Genomic DNA, 23,303 nt, shown 5'->3' on the forward strand with positions numbered 1-23,303 from the left:
AAAGCAAGTATCTAGCTGCCACTTCTGAAGAACACTGCCATGTATCAATCTGTCTGAGAGGAAGAATAGTTTTAAGGCTACAGTACTGGGCTGGCACTAAGCTGGTACTTTTACTGACACACAGACAACACAGACTCAATACAATCTCCCCACACTCACAAATGACACAAAGTTTACTAACGTATTTCTGATAAGCAGAGACTAGAATGGTGAATGCTAGAGTGTAAACTGTATGTTGTGGTCCAAGTGTAGACAAGGAGAAGGGTAGATCAGCCTGAACACAAGCAGGCTCTGTGTGCCTGCAACCCTACTGCAACAGAAACAACCAAGCTGCATAAACACTAAGCTAAGATATAAATTAGTTGGAATATTAGGTATGCAGCACAGAATCTCCAGAATACAATTTCCATAGACTGTCCAAATGAAATCCAGAATCCTGATCATACTTTCTACTCTCGTAAGAGAAAGCTCTCAGTATCAAAGTGACCAGGCTATTTACAGACAGATGATGGACAGGAATTTAGAAGTATGTAGTAAAGAAAGACGAAGAAATTCCAGAAGTGATTGAAAAGTTAATTGAAATTTTTCACTCATATCACCCAGCTATTAGTATAAATGTAATCAAGACAGGATACTCAGTGGAGACATTCTCTAGCAATTCTACTCAGCAGGAGCAGAACTGATGATAACCTGAATGATGAAATTAGAAGGATGCAAGGGACAGGTAATCACTACTGCAACTTTTCAGCTCTAACATCTTTGTTACAGAAGCTATTAGTAAATCAGGCATGAAAGAGCTACTCTTTGAAAATGCACTGGTGCATTCAGTCTGGGCTATAGACGTAAACATTCCACTTTCCTCCATGAATGGCACACTTTCAACAGCTTTCTATAAATGTTCGAACTCCAACTAAGTACACATAAAAATTACCCTTTTCACCCAGAAAATCTTAAAATGCAGTTTCTCCTTCATTGTAACTTTTTTCTAAAAATAAAACTAAGAATAATGATTTATATTCTCAAACTAAATTCAACTTAGATTAGACAAATGAAAGTTACTGTAAAATAGTTCTCTTTCCAAACCAGCTAGCATTTGCATTTCTGTTTAGCATCCCTCCCTGTATTTTTTTTCCTCACAAATTCCCTCATACAAAATAAGAGAGTTCACAAAAAATAAGAATAAAACTTACCCCCATTATCTGTTCTCTTTAAAGCACCATCCTTATGAGGGCATAATTCACATCTCTAGGGGAAAAAAAAGCAAAAATAAAATAAAAAAATGGAATGATCATAGGAGCATTGAAAAAGAAACCACACACATTGAAACTGTTAAGGAAGCATTAAGGAAGCAACCATTCTTTAAAGTGAATGGGTGTGTTTTCCCTTAACCTTTATTGAATATTAATGTTAGTTTGTCACAAAGCCTTCTCTTCCAGATCTTGAAACTTATGATATGTATTATAGCTACTTACAGTTCTACCCCCAAGTTTTTATTCCTGGATTCCATACCCTGGAATTCCGGAGAGAAGCCTCCAAAAACTACAGCATGGGGGAAGACTCACTTGAAAAGAAACTTGGGCACACTTCAAAGACTCCCTACCATATTTCCTTCTCCTAGGACTTCTGTATTCACTGAGGTGGTCAGTCACAAAGACGTGCCATGGATATAATCAGCATTGGTGCATATACTACAGCTGACTTGGCAGCCTCTGCTGAGTCTCAGTTACCATGAGAGACCAAAAACAATCTCGCTTTCTGTCTCAGAAAGTGAGAAGTTGACTCATCCTTGAAATTCTCCAAAACTGCATGTCTGGAAACATGCAGTTGACATCATATTCTTCTGACAAACACCAGGATCACAACAGTAGAATCCTTCTGCTGTCACTGTCTCTGTCAAGTTCCTAATATCAAGTTTAACTCTAAGTGTCCTAGAGCAGTGTGAGACAATTCCAAACCAGTTCAGAGATGAAAGAAATGGAACAGGTTTGACACACACTCCACTTCAACTGCTCCAAATGACATGCAAAGGAACACCATTATAGGAGATCCTATACCTAAGAATCACCTATTAAAAACTTGATATATTCCCAAAGTAGGGACAACTCCAAACATACCAATCTAACAAGCTTTTTAAGAAACTGAAGAACAGTCTGATCATCAGATGCAAACTTCACATCCTTCAAATACAAAGGGACATCTGGCAGCAGTACAGATTTTCTCTGTGTACTCTGAACAGTACTATTCTCCATTACCAGCTAACTAGCAAGTCAGCAGATAAAGGAGCCTATGATACTGAAGTGCCTCAGAAACAGATTGTCCAAACTCATTTGAGGAATGAGGATTCCATTCCTGAAATTCATATGGCTGAAGTATATCGAGGACTATCTGTTTCTCCTAATCTGTAAGAAAACTTGTATTAGCACTAAAGAGGTTTTCACAAAGAACAGAATAGAAAAGTTCTTAAATTATTTTTGCTCAGTGTGTTGGTATAGACAGCTGCACACAGCAAGAAGAATCTTTAGGACTGTTGCTTTTTGCCTTTCGCTTCACTCATCTCTCCCTCACATTCACCCACTAAAATGACCAACAATTTAATGAAAAGCAGCATTAAGTCTATGGTAAAATGTAGAGACAAAAGTGGTTGAAAACTTCTGAACCATTCTGTAAACTGCCCACAGACTGGGAGCATTATGCCATTTTTTTTATTTCTAAGTTAAGATTATAAGGACTTCCTTGGCACTGAAATTAACTGATCAGTTAATTTTAAATAACATCCTACATACTCAGTATTTATGCGAGCTGTATCTTAACACTCCAGCTCTCCAAACATTAAATACTAGGTGCTGAGAGATATTCAGGAATACTGAGTTCATTTCAGGGAATTCCCCATATACTGAACCAGATTCTCAAGCAAAAAGCCTGGTATATATTGATGGTGACAGTGCAATATTGTTGTTGCACCCCCAAAGCTACAAGCTGGCAGCTTAAGGCCAGTGAGCAGAAATGATAAATCTACCACTGAGACAAGGGAAGCTGTTAACATTATCTACCTTGCCCCACCTCTGCAAGCCTGTAGGAGTTTGACACACATTTTCACTTGTGGCAAAACCAGTTTAGGAGGTTCTCTTCTTCCCTTCACCTCTCCCTTATTAATACCTCCCTCCACCACTCCCTTAGCTGCTGACCAAACTGTCTGTAGGGCTGCCCCTTAAACCAGATCAGTGAAATGGACTGAAATGAACTTTTCCTTTTTAACATTTTTAATTCAGGTCATGTTACTGTTGCAATTTAAGCATAATCCCACAAGCAGTTGCATCAGCAAAACTGAAGGCAGGGAGCCACTGCACCCCAGCATTAGCAATTAAAGAATTAGAAAGCTTTTTGAGCAAACTTTACCACAAAAAAAAAATTAAAATGATCACAGGACACTAAGCAGCAAGGAAATGAACCGGTCCTTTATGCAGAGGAGTTAAACATGCTCCACTCAGTCCCATCGAAGTTCAGCTTCAACCAATTTCTTTTTGTCTCTCAATAGGACTCAGGTCCATTAGGTCTTCCCTCATTACTCCTCCGCAGCGCTGGCTGCAACCAGTCAGAGAAGATAGAGGACAGAAGACTGAAGCGGAGGAGGGAGCTTTGACAGTGGAAGAAAACTTGAGTGCAAGGAGTTCTACAGAGTATCATCTCCCTGGCAGGGAGCAGTATGCCTGCACTCTGCTCTCATGGAGCTGAGCGACTGTGCAGAGATGAGGCACTTGCACCCTGATGAAACAGACTACTTCTGGTGCCCGGAATTCTGGCTACAATCTGCAATAAAGCAGCACCCTAGTAAGATAACATGCCACAGTGACCCTTTCCACTTCCCCCTCTGGCTTATGAACCTAACTGCTTCCCACACTCGGATTCTGTCACCCATTTCTGCTCTCCCGCATTTCAATATGCACCACACAGTAACACCAGTATCTTTGCCAGGTGGGAATAGCATGCTTCACCCCTTAAGACAAGTAACTACTAAAGAATTTTACTAACACTTTATTACTAGTTCTAGAAAGTTACAGTACTACAGCATTTGAAAAAAAGTGGTAGTTTCAGCTGAGGATTTGGGAAGTGATTGAAAAACATCTTCGGTACTTTCAAAATGCTTAAATGCATGTTGTTACAAAGGATTCTGCAGGAGAAAGGAAAGGTGACAGTTGGGTGTATATGTATCTCAGAAATCCAGTTACTTATAATTTCTTATTTGAACATTTCTATCCATGCAGTCTCCTTCTTCCAGTTTTCTTATGGAGTCAGTCAGTCTCACCTCTGTGCCTGGCAAAATCTTGGAGCAGATCCTCCTGGAAAGCATGCTAAGGCACATGAAAAACAACGAGGTGGTTGGTGACGGCCAACATGGCTTCACTAAGGGAAATCCTGCCTGACCAATTTGGTGGCCTTCTATGATGGGGCTACAGAACTGATGCACAGGGGCAGGCAGGGCAGTTGACGTCATCTACCTGGACTTGTGCAAAGCATTCGACACTGTCCCGCACAACATCCTTGTCTCTAAATCAGAGAGACATCAACTTGATAGATGGACCACTCGGTGGATAAAGAACTGGTTGGATGGTCGCACACAGAGTTGTGGTCAACGGCTCAATGTCCAGTTGGAAAACAGTAACAAATGGTGTCCCTCAGGGATCGGTGTTGGGACCTGTCTTGTTCAACATCTTTGTCGGCGACATGGACATTGTGGGGGGATTGAGTGAGCCCTCAGCAAGTTTGCCAACGACACCAAGCTGTGTGGTTCGGTTGATACGCAGGAGGGAAGGGATGCCATCCAGAGGGACCTGGACACGCTTGTGAGGTGGACCGATGCCAACCTTATGAAGTTTAACCAAGCCAAGTACAAGGTCCTACACCTGGGTCGGGGCAATCCCAGGCACAGCTACAGGTTGGGCAGAGAAGAGATTCAGAGCAGCCCTGCAGAGAAGGACTTGGGGTCTTGATTGATGAGAAACTGAACATGAGCTGGCTTCAGTGTGCGCTTGCAGCCCAGAAAGCCAACCGTATCCTGGGCTGTATCAAAAGAATTGTGACCAGCAGGTCAAAGAAGGTGATCCTGCCCCTCTACTCTGCTCTCGTGAGACCTCACTTGGAGTATTGCATACAGTCTGGTGTCCTCAACAGAAAAAGAACATGGAGCTGTTGGAGCAAGTCCAGAGGAGGGCCACGAGGATGATGAGAGGGCTAGAGCACCTCCCGTATGAAGACAGGCTGAGAGAGTTGGGGCTGTTCAGCCTGGAGAAGAGAAGGCTGCGCGGACACCTCATAGCAGCCTTTCAGTATCTGAAGCGGGCCTATAAGGATGCTGAGGTGGACACTCTTCCTTAGGGACTGTAGTGGTAGGACAAGGGGTAACGGGTTCAAACTTAAACAGGGGAAGTTCAGGTTAGATATAAGGAAGAAGTTCTTTACAGTGAGGGTGCTGAGGCACTGGAATGGGTTACCCAAGGAAGCTGTGAATGCTCCATCCCTGGCAGTGCTCAAGGCCATGTTGGACAGAGCCTTGGGTGACATGGTTTAGTGCGAGGTGTCCCTGCCCAGGGCAGGGGGGTTGGAACTAGATGATCTTAAGATCCTTTCCAACCCAAACCATTCTATGATTCTATGGTCAGATGGTCTCTAGTATTTGAGCACATGGACCATGCCAGTCTTAGCTCTAGCAAAGGATTTCTGACACAGATTTATTGTCTGAGCATTCAAAAACATTGTGGTGAACTACTAAACAAGCTGGAGGGGAAGGGGGGCAGGCGAAGGGAAGGGTTAGTGGGGGCAGACATGACACCCACAAGATATCACAACATAAATAGGGCAAGCTGCTATGACTGATCAACAGTTCAGATAAACATCATCAGGTTAGACAGTGCAAATGTGAATACTAAACAGGCTGACCATGACCCAAGAGCATAACCACATCCTGTAGCATGCTGAATGGCACTAGTTGTATAGTAGGGAGGGACACCAGTGCATGTGGTGCTGCAGGTACAGCCACTTGAATTAGATTTGAAGAAGAGGGAAAAAGACACAAATACTGGCTAGGAACACTGAAGTTGTAGGAAGTGACATTGTCCCTTTCTGCTCTTAAAGAATGTAATATGGACATCTCATTTTTGCAGCTTTTTGGTGGAACAGACTAAGTTCATAGACATAGATTCTGTCCAAACAGAATTCAGTTGAACTCCCAGCACGAATTGCTTTGGACTATGAGGTCTCCTGTAGAGGACTAAAGTGAAACCAGTCTCAAAGTTGAAACTGTGCAAAGTTGTGCAGCTGAAAGAGTCTGATGGTGTGACTGTCACAACTCACTTCTGAGCTATGTAAATAGCAAGCTAATTAAGTGAAAGACAACTGATCCTGTAACCTTAGCATCCAGGTGAACTGAGACTGCCTGGGTCTAATGAAAAACCCATTGCCTCCTAAGGGTCTCAATCTTTAAAAAGCAACCCAGCAGAGACCTGAAGTGATCATAAGCACGCAAGGCCCATGCAGAGGAGAAAGAATGTGCCTTTTTTTTTTTTTTCTTTTTTCCTCCTGTCATTATTAGAAAGTAGAAATAACCAGGAACAAAGAATAGTAAAATAAAGAATAATAATAATTATATATATGTATATAGCTTTTTGAGAGAGAGAAATGTCCACTAAAGATACCCAGCAGAAGAAAGTTCCAAGAACAGAAGACCAAAATAAGAGAAGTAAAGAAGGAGCTAAATAAATTCATCTTCACCATAAGACTGAATTAGTTACAGTCCAATTTGTTTCCACTGCTTTGTGGCACAAAGTTTTCTCCTTCTACTTTAGATAAATATGCCTTTCCACTCTAACTAGGACAAAGAACTACCTTAACCAGCAGTAGATAACATTAGACAAATCTAATTGCTTGAGTCCTTTTGGTTAACCTAACTCTACCAATTTTTAAACTGGAAACAGAAGAAACGCATAGAAAAGCTGATTTAATCCAACAGACTACCTTCTTCATGTTGAAATGAAGAGAAAGAAGTGAGACACACAGTAGATAGGGAAGATAAAGAGAGGTAGGAACAAGATTATACAAGTTGTAGAGGAGAGAAAAAAAGCATAGTAGAATATAGCACAGTTATTCCCTGAGAGTTCTCTAAATCTGGAGCAAGTTTCATACAGCATCATCTACAGACATCCATTATATGCTGCCTCGTGTTATAAGAAAACAAAAGTCAAAGAATTCTTGTATAAGTAATTTACTGAATTCTGATCCAAGCTAGGCCAATGGAACCATTCACCTGAATAATGACTGTCAACCAAGTAAAGTCCTGCAGGACTGAATTCCGAGCATTGCAGCGTGGCAATAAACTGCATGTCTCAATATGATCTGTTAACCTAAATAACACAAGAAGATCCACCGCAGATTAAATAGAGCACAGTTCCTAAAACTTAGCTGAGACATCAGTCTGCAGTTCCAGCTGATTTTACTTCAGGCTCACTTTAAGGCAACATAATTGCACACTCCTGCCAAAAGATCACTGGCCCCTGCTGTGTACTTTGTACTGCCTCCCTTGCTCTGGGAAGAGCATTCATTTGACCATATGGAAATCCTAATCGTCGAGCTAAAAATAAAACACTTTTTTTTCAGCCAGATCCCTTCTTTGAGCCATCTTTCCACAAGGCCATATGAACAATGCCAGATAAAAAAAAATGTAACTGTAACACAGATAGGGAATAGGGCAAGGAGACAACCACCTTGTTCAGGAGGTGTCATCCTCTATGCTGGCTATGAGGAGTACGGAATTCCAACCAAGTGCCTTAAAAAGAAACAAACACATACCCCACACAACCAAACCATCACCACACCCCACACCCTCCTCCCAAAAAAGAAACCAAACCAATAAAAAACCAAAGAAACAAAAAAAATGACCACACACTACACCTGAAACAGACAAATTTAATACTGGTAGTAGTATAGACATAATTCTTGGGTCCAGACCCAGACATATTTATTAGGTCAATTTTGATCTCTCCCTGACATTCATATACTCCAAGTATTTTAACAGGCATCAGCCATATACACAAACTGTTTAGCTTACAAGCTTATTTTTCCCTCCCCAAGCTGTGCAATACCCAGCATGACTCATATGCTTCCAGAATAGTTGTTTTTTTATCTAAAGTACATTTTGATCATGGAATTACTGTTTCATATTGCTTGACAACAGGAAAGAAGTATTTAACTGAAAGGAACAACTTCAAGAGATTGCAATACATGACCCTTAAAGCTACAAATAACAAAACAGCAAGTTAGACAAAATCAGCATCAGTGTTCTTGAAACCTGACACGCAATCTCTTTCAATCCTTTCGCCAACAGGAGTTAAAACTTGACAGACAAAACATTTTATTCTGCTGCTCCTGTTAATCATTAATCAAACAGCAGACTGGTTAAATCCATTTGCTTTTGTTGTGAGTTGTAGTTCACATTTTTGTGAAAACAAACCCTACACACTCAATCAAATTCTTACAACTTTCTTAAAATTAACCTAGGAGGAGAGAGAGCATTGCCAAGCAGAAGTCATTTTACTGCTTTACTTCTGCATTTGCTTGCAAATACATCTATTTTACGGCATGCTATGCTACTGGGTATTTCTGTATATATCAAAACACAGCAACTAAGCACACGCCCCCAAAGCACATGGACAGGTTTACAAAGGTAAGCAAAGCAGCTGATCAGAAGGCTGGTTTCTGATCAATAGCTTTCCAGCTGGCAGCCCCTGATCCTCTTCGAACCTTGTCTCCCATTCACGGGTAGTTGTGGAAGCCCGCAGCACAGCTGACTGTGTCCCTGGGTATTCATCTCCCATGTTCTGTGGAACAGCTTCACCTACCTTCACCAATATTCCACATCATTTTATCTCACCCTTATCTGTTAGCAATAGGAAACATTTAGAAGTCACCTCTAATACTCTGTATCGTACCCAAGATGATCTTTCCCAATCCTACAGACTTTGAATATGCTAGGTAGTCTTACATGCTACTGCTTCAGATAACACAAAATGTCTTAGTATGTTTTTAAAAAACGGTTTAAAAGGGTAAAGACATCCACATGGGGGTTTTTTCAGTTAATGCAAAACAATTTAACATTGGCATGGACATACCTATTGTTGTCAAAAATGTAAAAATTCTGAAAAATTGAGAACAGCTCTGGATACAAAGTTGATCACAAATCACACCTAGAGTTTCAGTTGTGCCAAGGCTCCACATACCTCATCCTACCTATACGTAAGTAGTTGAAGTGCTTTATTTTTTTTTTTAATGAAAATCTATCTTCTAAGCTCGAAACATTTTTGCGATTCATTTTCATTATCCCCCAAACACTGTGAAATTGGTATTCCATCATCTCCAGAGGAAGGAGTCTTACATTTTCTCACCTTCCCTTCACACTTTTCTTTCTATGTCTCACTTCCCCCTAGTGTTTTGGCCCATTTCTTTGACAGGAATAAATAAAAAAATTAATTAATTAATTAAACCCACACATATACTAAAATTAAAACACTGAAAATAAGAAAAACTATGTTTTCCCCCTAATAAATCTGGAAAAATTTGTGGTCATTTTAGTGATTATTTTGTGTTAGATTCAGGCAGATATGGTACTGAATAACCAATGTAAACATAGCTTCCTCTATAAAGAAAAAACACAATCTAAAGACACTGAAAGGGTACTAATTACATCAGAAACTAGATTATACTTAACAGGAAACTCAAATTCAGCTAATCAGATAGTATCTGCAGAAGAACAAATGCCTTAGAGCCTACAAAGAAACATTTTTTGCAAGATTAGACCACCAGAAGAAGAAAAACCCACAGATATTTGCAGAATGGTGCAAACCAGTATACTGGAAATTTAGGTCTTGGCATAAATTCTATCAATAGATGAGAATTCACAGGCAGTTAGTACAAAAACAGACCGAGCAACAGGATGCGTACCAGACTGACCATGTCTACATCTGCTGGCAATAACTTACCCCAGCTCTCAGAACCCAGTGACATCTCATTTTTCCATCTACCCCTTCAAACTATCTTCTATGAAGCAAACCAATACTGCCAACATACGACTAACCAGAGATGATCACCCTCTCAGCCCTTGAAGCCTCCAGAAAGTCCAATAAAACTCACAAGTAGTGCCAGATGCTGACGAAATTACTGAAGCTCTATTCATACCAAACTTAGGCTAGCTATTCGTATCAAATCCTTTTACTCTGCTACTTTTTACTAATCCCTTTTTGGTATTTTTCCTTAAAACCAATTAGGTACTTTGAAAATTCCCATTACAGTGTATTTCTAACTTTGGCAAGTATTATAAAGCATGGATGTAAAAGTCAAATCTTCATTTTCCACTTGCTCAGTACAGCAAAAAGGCTGAATTGTGTAACCCCTTCTCCCAAAGCTTCCACAGGAATACATGGCCCAGCCAATGAAGTCACTACTATCTACAAAACCAAATCCACATTTTCTTATTTAACAGTTTCTAAACTAGAGCTGGATAACAATACACCTTATAGTCTCAACCTGCAGTATTTTAAGACATTACTTATAAACCCACAAAATAATTCAATATTTTGATATAAATGGCTCTATAAATGATAGCTTCTAACCATGCAAGTATTTGAAGCAGAAGTCAGCAAGTACCTAACTACACAATTTTTTCAAAGTATCTGAAACAAACTAAAGTTCCAATGTTTCCAACCTATGAGTCACACCAGTCTCCAGTATTTATAAGCCACAACGAAGAACCAACAGGAATCAAAAGATCATCTGCCACATTCAAGAATCCCCAACTGGCTGACACCACTAATAGAGCAAACGAACGCATACTGTCAGTAACTTCTCTTTGAAAGTGCTATGTTCTGCAACTTGACAACTTAAGAAATTAAGTCATCTCCATCTTCAAATAATCATTTCTTGATGCTGACAAATTTGCCAAATCTCTGCCCCATCTCTATTCAGTCATCTGTCCCAAGAGAAGGAGAGAACTTTTTTTTAAAGCAGACACTTGACAGGTAAAAGAAAAACAGACTGACTACCTGAAGCATTTCGGGTTTTATACCTGGATAAATTACAGAGACTCGACCTAGTTCTCTTTATCAAGGCACCAGACAAAAATATATGCAGATTCAGTTAGCTCTGTCAAAAACATCTACTACAGATAATAAATTTAAAGACTATGACAAGAAGATTAGAGGCACTCAACATGCAAATCTGCATTCTTCCAAGACCATCCACAGTCAGTACATACTACAGGTGACATTTAGTCATACTTCTACTCAATACACGTAAGGTAGCTAGAAGAGGGATAATAGAGTACAATGTAATATAATGATAACACACAGCATGCATCAAGACCTGGCTACTCCAGGTTCAGAAGTCCAGAGCCATAGATCTCCTGCTACATATTTAAGACCAGTAAGCCCTGCCAGATGTTGCATGAAAACAGACGATAAAGATACACAAAGTTAAGATTCACACATTGTTCTTCAGTGGGAAGCATCAGAAGGCCTTCAGAAATACCTGCAACGTGTGGCTGCATTTCCAGCTAAACACCCAAGCTTTTGTTATTGGGCTGAACGTATGCTACTGACCCAGTTCGGTGTAGCTGAGGGATAACACAGTACACGATGGTTCACTTCAGTGTCCTCCTGTAACATACCACAGTTGTACCCTAAAAATTCCTAGGTATAAAATGCTAGTATGCATTTTAAGTAAGGCTCTTTGCAGTTGAGGAGCATCTTGCTTATTTTAGAGACTTCTATGAGCAATTTAACAGTCTTGCAATGAAACTGTCACAAAACAACTCCTGTAACAGAAAATGTTTTGCTCTAGTCTCACTCTGGTTAGTAATTTTGCCACAGAACCTTTAGAGCATTTACTAAAGTACCTGTTATATTGATAAATATGTTGTTAAATTTTTATCAAGTAGTACTTGAGCGATAGAACGCTGTGTTTTGAAGACTGAATGCTCCATGTATCCATAATGCAATTATAAATTACGGCACAAATAAGGGGTACATTTAGGTAAACTGCAGCTAATCCAAACCGGAAAAACATATTTGCAGACCTTTTCTGCTGTAATGAAGGGCTTCAAGTAAGTTTATAAACTCAGCTGTGTATTTAGAAACCAAGTAGAAAGCATGTATACAAGCAGGGAAAAATGCAGTACACAAAAAAAAAAAAATCAACCCAAAACCAAAACAGATGAAGGAAGGCAGCACAATCCGAAATAACATTAATACTCTCACTTTGATATGCACAGCACACAATACAACGCATAAGTTCAGCTTGCCAGTTGGCGTGGAGGACGCACTGAAATGATACTGCCCTTCTGCAGCACCTTCTGCCATTTGTACTCCTAACCTTGATGACCAGACGCTATGCAATCCTAAGCAATTCTGTCATCTTCTGAGTCACAGCGTGGTAAGGTTATGGGTCTGGATTCACTACATATTAAAAAAAAAAAAACTGAACAGGAGAAAATATTTTCTCCTGCTGATGAAATGCAAAGCAAACAACACTCACCCATCTACGTAACAGACAAGAAACACCACCTAATCAATAGCATTTCAGAATACAAAAAGTTTCACCTTCATCACCATTAGAACAGGAACTCTTTACAATCATTCCACTCTTCTCTCTCTAGCCCTGTTCAGTCCACGTTTTGCCCATTACCTCTCCCAGTTACTCTCCTTATCTCAAACTCCTCCTGTTGGGCTCCAAACAGGACTATGGTGGCTTGACCCTGGCTGGATACCAGGTGCCCACCAAAGCTGCTCTATCACTCCCCTCCTCAGCTGGACAGGGGAGAGAAAAATGCGACCAAAGGCTCATGGGTCGAGATAAGGACAGGGAGAGATCATTCAGCAATTACAGTCATGGGCAAAACAGACTCGACTTGGGGAAAATTAATTCATTACCAAACAAATCAGATTAGGATAAGGGGGGGGGGGTGTGGATCTTAAAAACACCTTCCCCCCACCCCTCCCTTCTTCCCCGGCTCAACTTTACTCACAAATTCTCTACCTCCTCCCCCTGAGCAGCACAGGGGGATTGGGAATGGGAGTTGTGGTCAGTTCATCACACATCTCTGCCACTCTCTCCTCCTCAGGAGAGGACTCCTCACACTCTTCCCCTGCTCCTGCGTGGGACCCCTCCCATCGGAGACATTTCTCCATGAACTTCTCTAACCTTAGTCCTTCCCACGGGCTGCAGTTCTTCATGAACTGCTCCAGTGTGGGGCCCTTCCACGGGTGCAGTCCCTCACGAACAGACTGTTCCACTGTGGATCACCCCCAGGGTCACAAGTCCTGACAGGAGCCGTGCTGCAGCACGGGCTTCCCACAGGGTCACAGCCTCTTTTGGGCACCCACCTGCTCCAGCATGGAGTCCTCCCCGGGCTGCACGTGGAGATCTGCTCCACCATGGATCTCCATGGGCTGCAGGACAGCCTGCCTCAACACAGTCTTTACCACAGGCTGCAGGGGGATCTCTGCTCTGGTGCCTGGAGCACCTCCTCCCCTCCTTCTGCACTGACCTTGGTGAAGGGGTTATTTCTCTCACATGTTCTCACTCCTCTCTCTGGCTGTAGTTTCTACTGTGTTGGTTCCACCACCACCACCCCCCCCCAAACACTTCTTAACTATGTTATCCCAGAGGCACTATCATTGTCACTGATGGGCTCAGCCTTGGCCAGCAGCAGGTCCACCCTGGAGCTGGCTGACATTGGCTCCATCAGACACAGGGGAACCTTCTGGCAGCTCCTCACAGAAGCCACCCCTGTTGCCATCTCCACTACCAAAACCTTGCCATGCAAACCAAATAAAACATGCTTTGCGCGAATATCTTTGGGCAGACTCCTTATTCCAGTTATCCAGCTACAAACACTCACTGCCCTACAGACTGCATAGCTATTCATAAAAGACAAGACTGTGCTGTTGGTTTTTGGATTGAGGTGGTTTGGGGATTTTTTTGCTTGTTTTGTTTTGTTTTGTTGGGGTTTTTTTGGGGGGGAAGGGCAGAACAGGAGGATATTGTTAGTAAGGAGCAGTTTCTCGTATTTAGAAAAAAATCTACTAGCAATTTGTATTTTACAGTCACTTTTTCTTCTCTTATTTAGAAGTTTACTATTCTGCTGTGTAAAAGCCACATAAGTAACAGGAGCATACAGGTCAACTTTTCTGTTGTATGCTTGGAACTAAAGCAATTTTTTTTACTACTTGATAAATTATTCTTAAAAGTTGAAGAATATTCTTATTGAAGTAAAAAATGGAAGTAATATTCTTATATAAAATGTCCTTTAAGGAAAATCACGGCTACGCATTAAAAACACATTAATCTGAAAATTTTTTAAGAATTAGTTCAAGAGGTATCTGCAAAGAGAACATATAGATTATTAGTCCTGAATGATTTGGTGGCCAGTATTTCATACTGAAGAAAAAAAGAAAACAGCAAGTTTTATTTTTCTAAAAGTAAGTTTAGTTCACCTGTATTGTGACCATAGATATTAATGTGCATTCTAGGTTACAGCTATAGATGTAACAGCCACACCAAAACTGACTGTAAGCACAGGCACAGAGATCCCATTCACCTGAAGGCAGCCTGTTGAGCCAAAGCAGTCAGAGCTCCGTTCACAAACCTATTTGCATATCGAAAGCCTTCATTCCTATTTCCTCCTCCTTTGCCTCCTTCTGTCTAGGCAAAAGGCAAGCAATAATGCACCTATGGTTATTTTATACTACATAAATGCTGGGGGTGGGATATTAAATTTTGGAGACATCATACAACTCTTACGAGCAACTCTACAGTAACAAACCTGTAGATACATGTGATCAAAGATTTTTTTAAAAAGGGAACTTGGACAGAACTACAACCGCTGTTATATTAAAGATTAAAAAAAAACACCCTCAAGCATTCAGACTGTGAATCATCTGTGCAGCAGATGCAGGAACAGCTCAGGTCTGGCAGGATTACTAGCAGGAACCTATCACTATGAGAACATAATGTACCTGAACTTGCTTTAGAGGTAAACAGCATAGCTGCATTTCTACAGCTCTGACTCCCTAAGTATTAACTACTGGATGACCTAAACTGACTCTGTTTCCGTCTCCACACCAATTTCCAAGAAACTTGTGGAAGTACAGAAACTCCAGTTAAGCTAGATTCAGCTGAGACTCAGATGAATACTATCTCAAATCTTATGTGACTAGCTCCACAGGGAGTCACAGCCCCCTCAACACATTCTCCAGCACTAACATACAGGTGGCATACAAGACAAGCCGTAGTGTCATGCATATGTGCCGACTCGGTTCTGGGCCAGTTCTGCATTTGACTTCATAAACCACCCCACAGGAAAAAAAGAAAAAACACAGAAGTGAAAAAAACACCACCTTTACAACACTAGAATAATTTGACCAAGTCCAAACTGATTCTTCCAGATGCAGCAACAGGCTTATGATATACGTACTCCAATGAAACAGACCAACAGCATATTAACTCACCTGCAATGCTGTAAGCAATCTGACTTCACATGTACAAGCTGAGCTGTGCCTGAGGTAGTAAAACTACCTGGAACTCATAACACTGAAGTTCCATGCTGAGATCTCCTGGTCTCTCTGAATCAAGTTGAATTCACAAGGGCCAGCATCTACACGTAGCTAATAAGCCAACCAAGCTAACTGTTTGTGCAAATGTTAAATGCCTCTGTGTTGCCTGGTATCTCTATCTCACGGATTATTCCAGTTCCTTTATGATAAGCATGAATAGTAGCAGCTTCTAGTAAACCATAAAGACACTATCTATTTATACCCCACTATATACTAAAATTAAATCCTTCTTAAAATAAGATCATCAAGAAAGATGTTTGGCACATAATAGGATGACGGGGAAAAAAAGTCTTTTTGAACAACAATTGTGCTACAATTCCTAAATCTAGCTTCTCTAGTCTCTTTTCAGATACCAGTACTATCAGCCCCTGTACAACATATATGTTGCATTCCATTTCCCAAGCCAGGGCCCAAAGTCCTCTAAGTATGCACTACTTCATGTACATACATTCTCACACAGTGCCTAATACTACTTTTTGCTACATCAACATGTATCTGCCCTGCTTGATTCAGAAGTTAAGGTACATCTGAGGACATTAAAAGGGCCCACTATGCAGGGTAATAACAACTGGTGCTGACATAGGAAAAGCTGGGAGAGTTGCCACCTATCCTGAATAGATTCCTGTTCCAACCCCACCATAGGTCAGCTAAGATAAATTAGCTGATTTAGGGAAAACTAAGACTTTTCAAGCGATAGTCAAAAACTTACACAGCAATTGTAAAAAGTGCATACTGGGATTACAACCTTCTATTTATTATGTACTACACATGCATGATGATAAGGTAAAATAGATAATAACCAGACACCTCAATATGACCATTATCCAAACAGTTCAGGTTCACAAAAATCACAGGTTCTTTCACACACACAAAAACATGACCCTGCTAGAGCCAAGACTCACCACAATTTGCCAAGCCTGGCAATGTGTCTTCCAACTACTAGTTGACCATTCAAAACCCAAGACACTGGCTACCACCTCACCATCAAAAATGCCTAAATCAACCAGCCAGGAGGCTTGTGTGGCTGAAAAAAACTCAACCAGTGCTTTCACTGACAACGCACCAGCTTAGCAGCAGCACACTGAAGAAAGGCAACACAGTAGACATCAGTGCGTAACAGCTGAAAATATATTGGAAGCCAACTGCTCTAACCTGCTATTAAGTGAAGTTCTCTGGTGACCCACCCACTTGAGTTACATGCTGCCGAGTTAGTCTGTTTCTTTCAGTTGTTAAAACCAGACTAACTTTAGTGCAAGCAATTAACCCTTGTCTCCTCTCAGGATGGATTTATTTGCCCAGTAACTGCAGCTTGGGGAAAAAAAAAAAAAAAAAAAAAAAAAAAAAAAAAGAAAAAACCACCCCAGAAAACCACACACAACATGGGCAGCATCAGCAGGGAAAAATAAGCCTTGACTGCAAGACTAGTATGCAATATGGCTGATTTAATTCTGGTTTTGTTTCTAGACAAAAAGGCCAAGAGAAAAACTAAGCTTCAGCCTCCTACAGTGATGATAAGGAGGTTTGCTTTTGCAAGTATATGCATTAAAACTTCTGCATTTGATAAACTGGTTACAACAAAATTACAGTTTTCATACTGAAGTCAGAGCTTCAGTTTAGTTTCTGAATGTTAAGGGCTTCTCCAAGACCCCAAAGACAACCACCATGTTTCTAACTCTCTAGCATACAAGTAGTTGTTAAAACATCAACTGTTAGCAACCCGTTCTACCTCCCATGCAATCAGTTTCACCCAAGAACTACTTAAATCTATATATGCTATATTACAAATAGGAAAGATTTTTTTTCCAAAACAAGATCAGTAATCAAATTGTTAAACTGTACCATAAACAGACCCCATCTTGTTCTTGGAAACAAGAACAGAATACACCAGGCAGAAAATACAGCTAAGTTCATCACTGTTCTTTCTTCAAAGAGCAAAGAAAAGCAGTATAATGCCTATCAAAGCTATTCTCTTTGAGAAATTATCAGAATGCAGCAAGACATTGTTTTAGAACTCAGTACAGTTCTCCTTCATCCCTGTGTCAGGAGAAGCCAGGAATAACTATAACCTAAAACCTGAAGAGAATTCCCAATCATGCACCAGAAAACTCCTTCTCCTAGCCTCCATTTCTCTTTCCATCCCTTCTATATTTTTAACTTTGATGTCAACCTGTATATACCAAGCTCAATAACATTAAAAAAACGCTGCTCTTAAAACTTTACATTGCTGATGGTCTTCCCAGGAAAAGAAAGAAACAGCCTTTCTTTAGAAATGGCAGCAGTTTTGATTTTCTGTTGACAAGCATTTGGAGAGCACACAGAAACAAACCAATCCATGCTCCCACCAACAGGTCTGCTTCAGAAGGAATAACAAAGTCTAGGTTACTAGGGCATTATGGAAACATCAGTGGCAAGCTGGGAAAAAGTAGAGTAACAAGATTCTTCAGTCCTGTGCCAAAAATTCACAGAACATTAAGTCATCCTACTATTTCTTTATATTAGAAAAGGAAATAGGTATAGCAAAAGGCTCACGTAAACACTCTGTCAGTCACTGACAGCAACCGAAAATTTGGTCTCAAGCTCTTCATTTGTCTTTAGGTATGAAAAGTCAGAAAAAGTTTACATGCTACCCTAAGATGCTGCACCACCTTCTCTTCCCATTTTTATATGAAAATTTTTTCAGAGGCAAAGGAACAGGTTAGTCTTTCCAAATACTCTCACTTTATCTTTTGCTGGAAAACAAACTAAGTGCCAAGTAGTAAGAAAGGTGATTCTCTTTGTATAAAAATGCAGCTTGATCTTAATAACATAAAAGCCTGACCCAAAAAAGCCCTCACATAATCAAGGAAGACAAAAAAAAAGAAAGCTCCGGGTGTTTTTGTTGTTGTTCAGAAGGATTATCTGAACCCCCAGTATTTACTATTAAAAATTAAAAAGACAGAGAAAGAAAATATTTCTTCAATTAGAGGTATCACATTCCAAGTAAGCATTAGATTCCAAAATTAAGAACACTACTTGTTGGTTAAGCATTCCGAGACTGAAGCTTTAAACTGGCAATCTAAAGTTGTTATAAAAGAAAACCGGACACAGATCTTATTTCCTCCCCATACTACCTAGCTATCTAAGTGTTAAACGGACAAAATTACACAAAACCCACATCATGTATAAGAAGAAAATAATCTTTGAAGGGGGGATATAAATAAATAAATCACACATACACGCACAAATTATCAGAATACTTAATGACAGTTGCATATTTCCATTTCTGAATAGCATCTAGATGGAATTATTCCAGAAAGCTAAGCTATTTTCTACTATTATTGGGATACTTGGGTAAACATTATCCACAGAAGCGTAACAACCAGCATTACTTAATAAACAAAGCACATACCACTCTGGCTGCTCTTTCCTGAGATTCACACTTCCTGCAAAACCAAGGTCCAGTGGGTACTTGAACAATTCCATAGCAAGCTGTTTTGAACAAGACAAAATATTTCAGCAAACATAAGCAGCACCACAGTACTATTAATATGAATGTTAAAGAAAAAGCTTAGTATTAATTGATCTCATGTCATTTTAATAAGTCAAATTGACATCTATACCATGTACATTAAATCCTATCACAATGGTAAACGAAATGAAGTACAAGTTTCCACTTGAAAATGGATGCAAAGGAAAGTCAATGAAATCTTTTCCTATTATATACATACATTAGTCATATTAAGATCAGTTGTCAAATTTTCAAATATATTATCCAAGTACTGACAGACCAAACTATCTTGATAAGCCCTTTCTACTGTACAATAAAGTTCTTTAACATGAGAAAAAACATCTTGGTTTTTTTGCATCTATATTAATCACAGATGTGAGGGACTTTGAATTCCTCTTTAGAAAGTAAGAGGGAGATTGTAAATATGCAATCGCACATTTGCATTAGCAAGAGACAGTGCAGGGTAAAAAGGTAATTACAGAATACAACTCAGAGACAGGGCTGGCAATTAGATCCAAAGTTGAGATGAAGTACTTCTATATCTGCAAACGTGATGGAGTACACGTACAGCCTACAACAGTCCACCACAGGTTTGTGCTCTGATACTGTTTATTGAGTTCCAGGACTTCCTTTGGTGTATACTTCCACTACTACGCAAAGCTTCTTCAAACACATGAAGAGATTTTGTCCTCCGCAACTTGCCTAGGACTTAACACTTGAAGTTTCCTCTGAAGCAAAAATAATACCAAAAAAAATGCAGTTAATAAAGTCTCTCAGGTAATACTGCTGTCTGAACTTCAAATAAGGACTACCAGCTTTAACCATGAGGACTAGCACTTTTACTACAGAAAGACTATAAAAATAGTGAACATACTTCCTCTACCACCTTCATTCACATGACACATCAAATCCAAAACATAAAACATCAATGATACAGTAAATGAAAACATAGAGTTCTTCTTTCTTAAGACCTCTACAACAACATCTGGATTAAAAGCAACAGTACTTTGCACACTTCCTGCCAGATTCAAATTCAGATTTGCACCTGATCTTAAAAAAAAAGCTCAATATTCTAATGTACTGAAGTGTGTCTCTACGTATTAGGAATACTTCCCAAAACAGACTTCTGTCATTCACGCCATTTCAGCTCCAAAACTGCTGCTGTCATCAGACTTTTTCGCTGATGATATTAGCCAGGCTCTAGATGCAATGGAAGATACCCAAGACAATGCAAAAGTAATAGCTGGTTCAGGTATGACTTCTAGAAGTAATCGTTTTAGTGTTCTTTCCCATGATCCTAAGACTCCACAAAAGCAGAATTAACTTACTGGTTAACATTACTCAGCTCTTAAGAAAACAGAAAACTGATTCAAAATCAGACTAATTTCACAGATCCTGTCAGCTCCCCTCTGCGTTCAATCCAACATTAACAAGAATAATTGAATTCTTTTGCCAATCTCCTTAAATTATTACTATTTATCACTAATTCTTGTCAGTTTAGAAAGGAGCATAAACCTGCAACAGTTACTGTATCATCTTCAACACAATTCAGGACCAAGCATAAGACACACATTACTATTTTCACATGCACCAGGCATTCATGTCAACGAACCAGATTTAGGATTTTGTCTCTTACAATTTGTTCACTATTTAGAAGGAGTGAGAGTGCCAGCCACGGAGCTTGTAAGACTGCTTGGGAGCTAACACAGAGAAACTGCCATCTTATTCCTTATTTCTACTATCATAAAGCAAAAGTCAACATAACTTCCTTTCTTACAATGTAAGCAGCAGAATCCAGTTTCTTCCTCTGCTCTCACAAGAGGGGTCAACCCACTGACAGAAACAAAACAATCACACATAGAGGGAACATGCCAGCTCCTGAGCTGAGCTGGAAACCAACCAACCAACCAGCCTTCACTAATCCAAACAAATCCAGCATCAGCCATTCTGACTAGCACCCTCCCCCTGCAGAGCCACAACAGGAAGTCTCCATCTACCAGGAAGCATCAGCCAAATGACATTCAAGGAAAGGCAGGCAGAGGAAGAAATCACATGACAGCTAAGATTCTCCTACACACTGCTCTCTTCCAATCCTAAACCCTCCTCGTCTACTGGCTGCCCCTCAAATTTATTATTCTAACTTGGGAAAGGCAGGGACAAGAGGGATCAAGCATAAGAAGAAAGAAATACAGCAACAATTGCCAGAATAGAGATTAGTAAGAAGTTCCACAAAGAAGAGGAGTTTTAGGTAGTCTCTGGACTGCTGCAGCTGAGGTTGTTAAGAGGGTGTAAAGGCAGGCTAAGAAACATAGGCACTGAAAAGGCACAAGGGGAAGAGGAAAGGCAGAAAAAAATGGAAAAGGAACTCTTCCTTTCTCGTAGCCGTAATATAGGAAATCATAACACAGGAAGTCTCAGATGAGGGAAAAGACAGACTGGAAGGATAGAGGGTGACAGGACAGGTCAGACCAGAAAGCACGTGGTCCTAGAGACAGGCAAACATGCTTCATGGGTGACAAGAAGGAGCTGGGAGGGGGAGGGAGATAAGAGGAGAAAAACGGCCAGGGGGGGTGGGGGTGGGAGCAGGCCCAAGGGAAGAGGACAGGGATCATCAAGAAGGAAGTAGCGAGGCTTGAGGCCAGCGCGGGCGAGCTGGCACTCGCCTGCCCACTCACCTTGATGCACTGCGACATTGCAGCCGTGCCCGTCGCAGTAGACAAGCGGGTTCTCGGCCCAGCCCCTCTCATCGGAGCACACGCAGCAGCCGCCGATCATCTCCTTCATGCTATTGGAGAACTCGCCCTCCAGTGACACAGGCAGCAGCAACGGCTCGCTAGAGACCATCTAAGGGTTAAAAACACCGTCGTCAACACCACACACTCACACGCTCTACCCTCTGCCTGCCCCCTCCCCCGGCGGTGTCTCCCCTCAGTCACTCAGCCGCCGCCGCCGCCACCGCCGCCACGGCAATGATTTAGGGCCCATGACCGCTGCCTGAGAGCCTCTTCTCGCCGTGGCCCGACCAAGCGGCCGGGCTGTGTCACTCAGTCAGTCAGTCACGCAGGCAGGCAGGCAGGCAGGCAGGGGCAGCCCGGCGGCGGCACACTGAGGAGGACACCGCGCAGCAGGCAGGCGGGCAGGCAGGCGGGCAGGCAGGCAGGCAGGCGGGCAGGAGAGCGGGGCCGGTGCGCAAGCGCACTGCGCGCCCCCGCGGGGAAGGCCTCGGCCTCGGGGCCTCCTCGCGATGGTTCACGAGCCGCCCATGGAACGTGAGCCGCGGCTCAGCGCGCGCTCTCCCCCCCGCCTCCCTTCCCCCCACAGCCCCGGCTCCAACCGCCGCGCCGAGAGAGCGTGCGCGAGCCCGCGGCGCGGCACGGCACGGCACAGCGCGGCACAGCGCGGCGCCCCGCCAGGCCCGCCCGCCCCTCGCCTCGCCCTCGCGCGGCCCGCGACAACCACCTGAGGGCCCGGCCCGCGCCGCGCCACCGCCCCGCGCCCCGCCGCCCGGGCACCCACCTCGTCGTGCTGCCACTCGCCGTCCCCCGGGCGCGCCATCTCGTGTTTCCCCCCACACACACACCTTCCGCCCCGGCCGGCCTAACCCTAACAACGCGGTCCGCGCCGCGCCGCGGGACAGCCCGTGCGAAACCGCTTCCCCTCCCCGCCCGGGCGAGCGTTAGCCGGAGTTATTGCTGCCCCCCTCCCCTCGGTGTGTGTAGGGGGGGCGGGGAGGTGGCAGACATGCGCCCCGCTCCCACCCGCGATGTCACCGTGCTCATGCCCCCTTCAGGAAGGCGGCAGGACTCGCCCCGTTCCCGCCCACCCCGCAGAAATCATTTTTACTATCTTGTTTATTTTCCCCCTGATGTGCCTGCAGGACTAATGCATTCCCGCTCCCAACTTTTATTATCCTGTTTATGTCCCCTCGGTGTGCCTGCAGCACTAATGCATTCTCGCTATTACGCCACTTCCCTGCCCTCACCGCAACTTTTACTATTTTGTTTATTTTCCCTTCGATGGAGCTGCAAAACTAATGCATTATTAATCCCGCTCTTTCTTCTCTCTCCCCAAAACTCCTCGTGCGGACGCAGCGCTGCGTGGCTGCTGCTGCCACACCAGCAAAAGTGGTGAAGATACAGCAAATAGAGAAGCCAGGGAGGCCA

At 42.1% G+C, this 23,303-nt stretch overlaps 1 protein-coding gene across 12 annotated transcripts in view; it reads right to left on the bottom strand.

Moving 5' to 3' along the window:
* Positions 1 to 22,878, bottom strand: part of MLLT10 (MLLT10 histone lysine methyltransferase DOT1L cofactor) — a 132,597-nt gene extending 109,719 nt beyond the window's left edge. For 6 of the 12 annotated variants that reach the window (XM_030488110.1, XM_030488096.1, XM_030488144.1 and 3 more), the window contains exons 1-4: positions 22,657 to 22,878; positions 21,816 to 21,984; positions 19,042 to 19,121; positions 1,191 to 1,245 (exon numbers count right to left, since the gene is read on the bottom strand). In XM_030488110.1, coding sequence (XP_030343970.1) covers positions 1,191 to 1,245; positions 19,042 to 19,121; positions 21,816 to 21,984; positions 22,657 to 22,695 — 343 coding nt within the window. In that variant the 5' untranslated portion in view covers positions 22,696 to 22,878. Of the gene's footprint in view, positions 1 to 1,190; positions 1,246 to 19,041; positions 19,122 to 21,815; positions 22,363 to 22,656 lie in introns of those variants that run through there. The other 6 variants (XM_030488176.1, XM_030488117.1, XM_030488127.1 and 3 more) reach the window with 5 other exon arrangements.
* Positions 22,879 to 23,303: the final 425 nt, after the last annotated feature.

Source organism: Strigops habroptila, chromosome 1 (assembly GCF_004027225.2).
Source record: "Strigops habroptila isolate Jane chromosome 1, bStrHab1.2.pri, whole genome shotgun sequence".
Lineage (NCBI taxonomy): Eukaryota > Metazoa > Chordata > Aves > Psittaciformes > Psittacidae > Strigops > Strigops habroptila.